We start from the raw sequence: 11,758 nt of genomic DNA on the forward strand, positions 1-11,758 counted from the left end.
ATTTTATTTACAAAAAAAGTTCTTAGGTTCAAAAAAACATTCAGTGAACTAAAAAAGTGTGGTCGGTAATATAGGTATTTAGCTGTGTCACATGCCCTTAATGAGATAAAATCATTTCTTTTACAAAAACCAAAAACCAACTGCTGATAAGCTAGAGACCATCACGTTTTATAATCTATAGCAGAGATAGAATACAATTATAGATAAATTTGCAAACAATTATTGTTAGTTTCAACACGTACAAGATATCTTAATGATATAATTTATTCTAAATGATGCACAGTATTGCAGTACTTATATGACAGTCAAAACTGTAACGACAATGAACTTTGCGACTTTGCTCAAGAAGAATTTATTGATCTGCAAGCGCCATATTGGCACTAAAAAGTTGAGGCGGGAATTTATCAATATTAAAAGAAGACTACTTTTTAATTGTTATACAATGCCATGTTTTGGTTGAAATTGAGGTGTAATAATAAAATCCATGGGATGATGTAAAACGGGTAATTGAATTGCAGAATTCTTGGAGTATTTCTGGTTTATTTGATAGGAAATTCAAATATGGCTGCCTAGGGAATGCCAATTGCCAGGCTTTACATAGGGTCACTAGCTAGCGGCTGGCTGGCCCCTGCGAAAGGCGATTGCAATTGCATGAGTGTTTGTGTCCGTGTCCGTCATGAGATGAGTCAGAATTCATGGTCGCCTCGCGTTTCGTAATTAGTTTCCCTCCTCTCAAAAAAAAATGCGATTGTGATTTTAAGAGCCCCAATTTCCAGAGGTTCCCGGGAACGCTCATCTGTCATGATGGGTTTTGGAGCCGAAATACATAATTTTCTCGTTGAATTCCCATCCGTCCCATTTGTCAAGTCCACTGTGCGCGCTTAGTGTCGTGTTCGGTACTCCTTCTCGTCGAATCCCCCTTGTCTGACTATTTCTGCGAGATTTTTCAGGTAAATTTCACCCGCTATACTTTTAGGAATAAAAGCAGAAGGACACTGTTTCACCTTGCTCTGAAATCTACTTTAGTTTGCTCACACTCGCTATTTCACTATGTCAGAGTTTTTAATTATTCAGAAAACAAGAATAATAATCACTTTTGACTGTTGTTGTAATCGCGTTTCTTAATTCCACCTGTGTTTTTGTTTGCAATTGGCAGCGTGGGACTTAAATGTGTAAGTTCAATTTTGACAAACCTGACCTTTCGGTGTCAGACATGAGACCTCTGAAAATTTCAGACCACAGGGGAGTTTGACGATTTATGTCTTTATGATTAACGGAAGTGTTTAAAGGTAATTCTTCTGATAGTGCAATTTCCGTATTAAAGTGCCAATTTGACATTCGATTTAATTAATTTAAATTTATTTTATTGAATGACTTAGTGAGAACAGTTTTTAATCGATTGTTATACAAGTATAGACATTTTTTATTTGATTAATTCTGGTTACAATATGTTTTTATCCAATTAAATAACTGTTAAGACTTTATCGCAAGGATAAAATAAACATAAATTTCTGAATTCATCTAAATTCTAGGCGTGATAATAAATGAATCATTCATAACTGCTTATAAAAACTTCTTTTATATCGTGTCAAGTTCTAGTTGTTCTGTAAACTAAATATTTTATTAGATCGAAATTTCTTTTACTTATGACACGTCCATGCTTTATTATAAGATTCAAATGTTAAAATGATATATTTAAGGCATAACTTTTTAAAAAATATTTTCATTTCGTGTGTAAATTAGTTTCAATAAATAATATTTTTATCGATATTCTTCAAGTAATAAAAAAGTATAGTATTTTACATGTTTTGAAACAGTAAGTAACATTTTTTTACTTTTCCCGATTTTCCATCGATTTCCTTTTGAGTCAAATGGAAACTTTCGAGGAAACTTTAAACCCCCCAGATTGTTTCGTGATTCATGCTATCCTTATGTTTATTATGCAGTTACAATTATATCTCCTGCAGCTGCGTCACATTTCAACTGAAAATTAATATAAACAGTGAATGGTTATTGAATTTTATGAAAGGTAGTTATTTCTTTAGAATAAGTTTATGTTTAGAAAATGAGAGAATAAAATTCAAGACCAAATCCGATTTTCGGATGGTTTAAGTAACAGAAATCTATCATATTTACCTATCTGAAATATTGAAAAAGGCGTGGTCGAGAATTATATATTTTTGTAATATTCAGTTACCGAACATAATATTTTCGCCAACCGCGAAGCCATTCACATTATCTGTGTACTATGTATAAATTATGAAGCCGATACGTTAATAATCCTGCAGTAATGTTATTCATTATACCACAAAAACAGGAAGGGATATAATTTTTTAACAAAGTATCTCTATGTTTATATTTTTATAGGAGATGTGGAATCATTTTATCAGGACACTTTATATCCTGTAAAAATAATGCTGCGGTTTTGATTGAATTGAGTGTATTTATTGTCTATCCTTCTTAAAACAGAAACATTAAATATATTTTACTACAGCCATAGGTAGAAATGAGTTTTTTAAGAAGTTGGAATGCATTAAAATATTTCAGAATTAAGATATTTCAATATTTATCAAGTCAGCTAAGCGAGTCAGATTTACTACTTGTAGTCACTGCACAGTACAGAAGAGAAATTCTTTTTTATTCACTTCAAATATCAAATTTAATCCAGTATCAAATGAAAAACGATTATAAATGGAACAGTTTTTGATAAGGACATAAGTGCCATTTATACGCTTTTTTTAGGGGAGACAATAAAAGTTTTATATCAATCGAATTTTTATTGTAGAATAAAGATATGTTCCCAATGTATTTTTTTATTTCGATATTTTAAAATTCAGAAAAAAGAAAGTTTCATTTAAGGCTTTTTACTTCCTGAATTGGTACAAAAAAAAGTTTGTGTGGAAAATTTGATCAAATCCTCAAAAAATGGATAGGGAATTTTATTTTAGTTCCAGATTTAAGATTTTTTTTTCCTGAGTACTGAATTGAGGTGTCAATAGTTTTATCGAAAAAATACATACAGTTCAGAGAAAATAGAGAGGAATTTTTTTCGTTCAAGGCGCGTGATTTTCAACGTGAGACAGCGCTTTGAACTTTGATTTGCAATTAAAATGAGGAAAATCAAGGTTGGTTTGTAGATTCTAAGTTGAAAAAATCGCGAAAATTTGCACACAAAAAACTGCAAAAACTTTAAAAATAGATTTCTATAGAAGCCTTTTATCACAGCGTGTATTACAGTTTATCTGATTTTTTGTCTCAATAATGCCATCTTTGAAGAAGATGATACTTATGCCATTCTGTAGGTCTGCCCTTCAATTCATAGTCAATTATTCTAAATTGCATGGATTCAAATTCAAAACGTTCAGATTTGCACAATTTCAATAAAAAATATCATGTCACTGAAGTTCGCAACATTTATAAACGAATTATAACTTTCTAGTAAACGCTTGGCACTAAGATTTTCTTTCATTAATTACTTTTATTTGATGTCAGGAAGCAAAAAAAAAACTATTCCAACATCCTTATCGGAGGACTGCATTTTATGCGCCCACGTACTCTAAAATGTAAACACAAAAAATCGGAGAAAATCTTACTTTTCTTTAAGGGCATGTGATACTTAGAAAATTGCCGATTTTACCAGTTTTAGGTTCCCCCGGCTTTTTTTCTAGAATAATAAATATTTTGTCTTGAAACTTTGGAAAATGATAGCGAACATGCTAACGGACGTCCCCACACACTTTTTTTGTAGGTTAATTCAAAAAAGTTTTAATTTAGCAAAATGTGATTAATTTGCATAATGCTCAGGAAATAGTATCGATTTTTTCAGTGTTAGATTCCCCCGGCTTTTCTCCTAGGATAAGAAATATTTTGCCTTCAAACTCTGGAAAATGATAGCAAACATGCTAACGGACGTCACCCACACATTTTTTTGTGTTTTTTCATCAAAAAATTTTGTATATTGCTAACAACGTCCGTTTATAATTCGAGGTTATGTGTGTTAAAATTCACCCGAGCGTTACTTTTAAACTACACAATATTTTTGGCCGAAAACTTTGGACTTACAAATAAACATAGTAACTAATCTCCCGGAACTAACTTTGTTTGCAGGCAATCAAAAAAGTATATTTCATAAATAATTTCCAGATTATCGGAAAGGCAGAGATGAAAAACGATGTAACCTCAAAATAATGCATATGCATAAAATTTTTATTTAGCACAATAAATTTTTTTTGTTATTATCCCTCAAAAAAGAGTCTGGGGACGTCCGTTATGATATTTTATAGCGTCTCCGAATTCAGTTTTAAAAAATTTTAATTTTTGTTGGAAAAAAGCCGGGGAAACTGTAAGTATCACATGCCCTTAGGGTATGTGATACTTAGAAAATTGTCGATTTTACCAGTTTTAGGTTCCGACGACTTTTTTTCTTTAATAATCAATATTTTGTCTTAAAAATTTGGGACATGATAGCGACCATGCTAACGGACGTCCCCACACAGTTTTTTTGGTTTAATTCAAAAAAGTTTTAATTTAGCAAAATCTGATTAATTTGCATAGCGCTTAGGAATTAGTATCGATTTTACCAGTTTTAGGTTCCGACGGCTTTTTTTCTAAAATAATCAATATTTTGTCTTAAAAATTTGGGAAATGATAGCGAACATGCTAACGGGCGTCCCCGCACACTTTATTTGTGTTTTTTTTTTCAAATTTTTTTTTGATATTGCTAACAACGTGTGTACATTTGGAGGTTATATATGTTACAATTCTCCTGTGCGTTACTTCCAAACTACACAATATTTTTGGCCGAAAACTTTGGACTTGCAAATAAACATAGTAACTAATCTCCCGGGACTAACCCTTTTTGCAGGCAATCAAAAAAGTTTATTTCATAAATAATTTCCAGATTATCGGATAGGCAGAGATGAAAAACGACGTAAACTCAAAATAATACATGTGCATAAAATTTTTATTTAGCACAATACATTTTTTTGTTATTGTCCCTCAAAAAAGAGCCCGGGGACGTCCGTTATGATATTTTATAGCATCTCCGAATTTAGTTTTTAAAAATTTTCATTTTTGTGGAAAAAAAGCCGGGGAAATTGTAAGTATCACATGCCCTTAAGCGTCGTGTACTCAGATTTTGTTTTTACTGTGTCCGTCAACACAAAAAAAATGCTATAACTGTCCTCCAAATGCTCGACTAAGATTTTCTTTCACTCATTAATTGTATTTAATGTCAGACAATTGTCAAAAAAGATGCATCCCAATATCCTTATCTTAAGACTACGTTTTATCCAGACACATCCTCTAATATGTAAGAAACAGTGTGTAGGTGGATCAAAGCAGACTTTCGATTTAGAATATTGAGATAAATCTTTTTTTGTGTTGACTAACATCAAATGCAAGTGCTTAGCAAAAGAAAATTTGAGATCCGGATATTTGGAAGTAAGTTATAATTTTTTCATCCATTATAGAATGCTTGGGTGGATAAAACACATACTTCCGATCAGAATATTGTGTTTGAATTTCTTCTTGTGTTGTCGAACATCAAGTACAATTAATTAATAAAAAAATGTAAGAACCGGACGTTTAGCGGAAAGCTACAAGTTTTTCCGATTTTTTATGTGTGTATTTCAGGGTGCGTTAGTAGATAAAGCGCACTCTTCTGATAAGTTTATTGAGATGAAACTTTGTCTCTTTTTTCTGGACATCGATGACAAGTATATAATCAAAGAAAATTTTTAAATAGGACGTATAGAGAAAGTTAAAGATTTGTCTGTCTTTTTCCGTATAGACTTTAGAGTGCGTGGGTGGACAAAACGTAGACTGTCGATAAGGATATTGGGATGATACTCTTTTTTGCATTGCCCTATATCCACTGCAAGTATTAAGCGTAATAAAATTCGAGAAACGAACGTTTAGAGGAAAGTTAACATTTTTTCGAATTTTCGTCTAAGTTTCACAGTGAGTGGGTGGATAAAATGCCGTCTTCCGATGATGATATTGGGATGAATCTATTTTTGGTGTTGCCTGGCACCAAATAAAAGTAATTAATGAAAGAAAATATGAGAACCGTGGGATTAGCGGAGAGTTCGAATTCTACCCGAGAATGAAATACAGCTTATTTAATTAAAATAATAAATATGAAGTTATAATAAGAGATTACTATTTAAAATCATATAAATATTGCATAATTTTTATGATAACTAAAAAACAAAAAATGGACTGGATTAATTAATTAAAATCGTATATTTTCGTTTATAAACGTTTTGAAATTCAATGAAATAAAATTTTTCGATTTTTATAATGAATTTTAGATTTGAAATTTAACTGTATCAGACTGAAGCTTTCAAAATTAAAAGATTAACAATTAATGGCACTTAAAATTGACTATTTTAAGAAAACTGTATGTCAAATGTAGACATGTCTTAATAGTTAACAATTTAAAATTCAAAATCTTATTATTTCAAATTAAAATCCTTCCAAACTCACAATTGACATTCAAAGCCTTAATAAGAATTTTTCCAATTTAATTGAGATTTTAATCGTTCAAAATGTATCATTTGAAATTAAACAATTTTGAATGAAAAGTTTTCAAAATTCCAGTAGTCCAAATTTATATCATATTGTAAAATTTTAACAATTCAGCATTTATGGTTAAGATATTTATACTTTTTAATCAAATATTGAAAATTAAACTGTCTAATTTGTTATTACTTTCTCAAAGAACATCTATTTCAGAAAAGAATGATTTATTGATTATTTAATAAACTATATTATAATATCATCATTTCTATTCAATTATAAAAATTTAACCTGTTTATTTTATAAATTTAAACAAGTACTTTCCTTTTAAACGTATTGTGCCAGCCACACCGCATCGACGGCACAGTGCCAAATTTAAGGTTGCTTACCCTCTATCTAAAATTTACAAATTTTTGTAAACATATAAAATAAATATCTGTTTATATAAGCTCCATTTAGAATTATTTATGTTTTATTTTTTATTTTAAATGTATATATTCGCTAAAAAATTGGGGTTTCCGCGGTTTCCTGCAAAAACTTTTGTAGAGAATTGCAAAAAAATCTCCCTTCTTTAATATGTAAGATTCCTTAATTCCTCTACTAAGTTTGCCTCATGTATATTTGTACGGAAACATATATAGAAAAATTACTTGCTTCACCATTTAGAGTATCGCTGCGTTTCTTTGTCCTTCTTCTTCAATTCCTCTGAAGATCAGTAGGTGCAGATATTTGCAGAGGGATGATTATGGAAAGTTAAATATTTACATAAAAATTCAACAAAACTCTAGTTTTTTTTCTATTCGTCTTCTGCAAATTTCGGCAAATTGGTAAGGAACGAAAATTGAAGAGAGGCAATGTTACTGGGAAATCGAATTTGTAGAGAAGTCTAGAGTATTTCCACCTTTTTCTGCACCTTTTCTGTAATTATTCTGCGAGTCTCGAGTTTTCGATATTTGACGAGAATAATTGTTTTCAAAGTTAAAAACTTAGTTTTTGTTATTTTTTAAAAAAAGGAATCAAGCAATCACAATGGATCAAGCAAGGAATCGGCCTAGTAGACCTCGCCTTCGCTCACATAACAATCCGGCTCGTGTACTTGTCTTTGATCAAGTCGAATCGGAAGATGTACCATCAAAGTCAGAAGCAGAGACTTCTCGGCGACCGTTGCCACCAAAGGTCGAGAGTATAGAAGCCCCTGTTCGACCAGGTATTTAAAAAGCTTGCACTTTTCAATGTTTACTTAACATATTACTAATTTATGAATATATAATCAAAATTAAACATTAAATCTTCAGTTAGTGGTGAGATATCGAACCTGGTGCGCATGAGAAATTCTGCAATTGGAAAATCTGCGCCTTCTCTCTCAGTTCACATGGTTAGTATCAAGTATCAATGACTTTACTGGATTTTCCTCAAATTATAATTCAAATTTCGACGAAGTAATTATTATTATTTATATTTTTGAAAATTAGTCATTGTTTATTGTGACAAAGATGTTTGTTACAGTTGACAGAAATAAATTTAAATTTGAAAATTGTGACATTGGCAGCAAGACAACATGTTTTTGTTGTTCTATTATTGGATTCTCTCTGTTGAGGAAAAGTAATAAATATTTTGGTCTGTGGAAATATGGAATTGAATATATGACATAGTAAATGTTTTTTTACAGCGTGATTTTAACATACCTCGACGTGTAGCGAAGGCAGCTCATCGCAAATCGTTCATTTCGACAACTTCGCCTACTTTACCACGATGTAATTCACCTCTATCAGGTAAAAATGGTACTTTTCTTACAAATACTTTAATATTTGCGGAAGCTGTCTATCGTGCGATAATTATCTTACTACATGTTTCGGCAAAAACCAATAAATAGACGATTGATGCTCTGCTAACTTTATGAATATTTATTCATACTCAATTATGCTACGATTTTTGCTTAAGTTGCCTTCGAAACCTTGAAAAGAAATATTGCTCTAGTATTGCACATGTTATAAAAACTGGCAATTCAAGGATATAATATCCAATATAGTATTTCAATTTTTAAATAGTTGAGTAGAGTAAACAGATAATCGCGAAAACATAAAAACGTCGTAACAATGATAGTTCAGCTCTAAGTAGTCTTTCAAAAAATAAATATTCTATGAATACTCTGGTAGCAGGTTACTTTTCCAAAACGGAAATTCTTCCCTGGGCTTCGCTTAAAATCAAGTTTCATAACTTTCTCCACATTCCCGGAATAAAACGTCTAATTAAAAGGAATTTCAATCAATCTTTCATTTTAGAAATAAATAAATAATTTTTTTCTCAAAAGTAATTGATTTGTATTTTATAAGAAAAATCTTCTGGTTATGTTAATCTTAATGTCAGTTTTCCTTCTTTCTCCAATATAGCATTCGTTCCGATTGTAGGCAGTCCCCTGGAGAGCCCCAGGATGTCATCCAGTCCTCATTTTGCTTTTGCTCCAATTAAAAGGTATCTATTTTTGTCTAATTACATTTTTTATTTCGTTTCTGACGCAAGTGGCTCTAAATGAAATCGATACGTTTATAGGCGCTTATAAGTAAACCTGTATTTATAATGTATATGATGTATTATATGGCATAAAGTGACTCAGATTGAGAGAGTATCATCTAATGAGCGAAACTCACCGCTAGAATTAGAGCTTAGATAATAAAGCTCCTGGAAGTATTGTTTAATCAGAGCAATGCAAGTTTTTTTAAAAATCAGATTAACTAATGAGATTTAACGTCACAATAGGATTGGAGGAGGAGCTTCAGGATCAGCAGATGGAAGACGATGGTCGGTTGCAAGTTTACCATCCAGTGGATATGGAACAACTCCTGGCTCGAGTAATGTTTCGGTAAGTACACTATATATTCCAATCATTGTTGTTATACTCCCTCTATTGCTATCAATCTTATTGCAAATTAAAATGAAAATACTTTTTTCAGTCGCAGTGTTCCAGCCAAGAACGTTTACACCAATTACCAAACATCCCCACGAAAGATGAATTACGAATGCTTTCCTGTCATTTTTCCAAACCCGGTACACCTTGTTCTTCCCACCCAGGATTCCCCGGTACAAATTTTTCTGGCATTCCTGGGCATGGATCTAGTCTTGATGAAGAGGGTCGGATGTCGCCTTTGCATCGTCCTCGTTCTCGAAGTTTAAGGTACAACGCAAAATACAAGATTTAAAAGAGTTTTATTTTCTGGGACTCAATAACCTCATAAAAAATTTGGTTTCCAATTACAGTAGTCCAAGTCGATCTCCAGTCATGGACAATGAAATTGTTATGATGAACACTCTCTACAAAGAACGGTTCCCGAAGGTAAGGTTTATATATGGAATTTTAATCAATAATGTTTCCGATTTTAATCGATAAGTCATCTTTTTTAGGCAACACAACAAATGGAAGAGCGTTTGACGAATTTCATTAACGAGAATAAGGAGATTGACGAGTATGAGGTAGTTACTCACATGACGCCAGATTCTCTGCCAATTTTACGATTTGTGCATCATCAAGTCATAGAAATGGCACGAGATTGTCTACAAAAATCTCAGGAAAAGCTAATAACGACTAGGTACTTTTACGAAATGAGCGAAAATTTGGAACACTTGTTAATGGAGGTTAGTATTTTGTCCATTTTATATTATAGGCATCGCAATTATGTTTTTAGCAAAATGTCAATAAAATCAAAACTTTAAATTTCAGACTAAGGACAAGTCTCTAGAGGCAGCCACAAGATTAACGGGATTGATAAAAAAGTTACTTTTGATAATATCTCGACCTGCTAGACTCTTGGAATGCCTCGAGTTCGACCCTGAAGAATTTTATCATCTGCTCGAACAGGCCGAAGGACAGGCCAAGTTTACTGCAGGAATTAAGACTGACATTCCCCAATACATCATTAACAAATTATCCCTGAACAGAGATCCAATTTCAGGTATGATTAAATTTCTTACCTGATTTTCACGTTATATACGTAGGCGCGGTTGCTACGAGACCTGCCAGTCATGGAATTTTGAAAAAATGACTGCATTTTTTTTATACCTTCCTCAAAGTTAATTATTATTGTTGCAATACTTCATGGCAAATTTTAATTTTTCAAATTAATTTTTTATTAGTAAAAATAATATGATATTTTATATTAATAGTTGTGAAATTTGTTGAGAATTCAATAATCATTGAAAAGGAGGAACATGTAACGAGTAAAATCTTAGATTTTTAATTCCCTTGAAATATGCTAAAATTGCATCACGCGCAATTTTGCAAAATGTAAGCATTTGTTACCACTTGGTCTAGCGAAGATAAGCTTTTGAATAAATACAGTGTCTTACTGACCAAACCTGCGGCGAGCATATAATTTGATGATTTCTATTCGAAAATCCAAGATATTTAATCAGAAGATTTATGACAGATTAGAAGTAGTGTCTTTCTAAAAGTCATAAAAATTCATAAACTGAAAAACAACCACCGATTAATATATTTGGGCGTCCGGATGAGAAGGGCTCTTATGGAGAGTATGGAGTTACATATAGGGTCATATAGCCGGACAAATTCCCGGAATTTTAAGACAAAAAATGAGTTACTGTGGCGTTTTTTAAGTTTGAATTTTGAAAAACCACTTTTCGAGAACAAGGCGTCTAAAGTTGACGAGAACCATAAGCCCACATGCTATACTTTTTTCACACATGAAATACACCAACTTTCGTTTACTTTCGAAACAAAAGTATAGTGCTCATAGATTCAGTGAACCGTAGAAAATAATGTTGACCCTGACTTAGAAAACGCGAATATGTCCTAAATTAGAACCGGCCATAAGGGCCCTTTTCATGCGGGCACCCACACATAATAATTAATTTTCAAGTGATGTAAATCATCTTGATGAAAATTGACGTGCAATTTGGCAACGTTGCATAAAAGCGCCATTTTGGCTGGAAACCAACGCATTGAATATTTTGAATGACAACAAGAATGCCGACCAGATAGCACAACAAAATTAAGTCAAATTGCTTCCAACTTCCGTTCAGTTGACAAACTTAATCATGATTTTCTCGTATTCATGAAAACTTCGATAATCATATTCAATTTAATTGATAGAAGTCTAAAGCTGTTGTGGAAAAATTTATCTACATAATTGAGACTCCGGATTCTATAACCACGCATAAAATTTGCCTGGCCGCTTCAGGCCGCTCGAGTTGGCCCCTGATGGCTTGAAAATCAGTTTTCGAA

At 32.1% G+C, this 11,758-nt stretch overlaps 1 protein-coding gene across 1 annotated transcript in view; it reads left to right on the forward strand.

Annotated features, from left to right (window-relative positions):
- The first annotated feature begins 626 nt into the window (after positions 1–626).
- Positions 627–11,758, forward strand: part of LOC117171031 (microtubule-associated serine/threonine-protein kinase 2) — a 32,736-nt gene continuing 21,604 nt past the window's right edge. Inside the window, exons 1-10 of the mRNA XM_033358076.1 lie at positions 627–950; positions 7,536–7,729; positions 7,818–7,897; positions 8,192–8,294; positions 8,913–8,994; positions 9,280–9,382; positions 9,474–9,694; positions 9,778–9,853; positions 9,922–10,152; positions 10,238–10,469. Of these exons, the coding sequence (XP_033213967.1) occupies positions 7,552–7,729; positions 7,818–7,897; positions 8,192–8,294; positions 8,913–8,994; positions 9,280–9,382; positions 9,474–9,694; positions 9,778–9,853; positions 9,922–10,152; positions 10,238–10,469 (1,306 nt within the window). The 5' untranslated portion in view covers positions 627–950; positions 7,536–7,551. The remainder of the gene's footprint in view (positions 951–7,535; positions 7,730–7,817; positions 7,898–8,191; positions 8,295–8,912; positions 8,995–9,279; positions 9,383–9,473; positions 9,695–9,777; positions 9,854–9,921; positions 10,153–10,237; positions 10,470–11,758) is intronic.

Source organism: Belonocnema kinseyi, chromosome 4 (assembly GCF_010883055.1).
Source record: "Belonocnema kinseyi isolate 2016_QV_RU_SX_M_011 chromosome 4, B_treatae_v1, whole genome shotgun sequence".
Lineage (NCBI taxonomy): Eukaryota > Metazoa > Arthropoda > Insecta > Hymenoptera > Cynipidae > Belonocnema > Belonocnema kinseyi.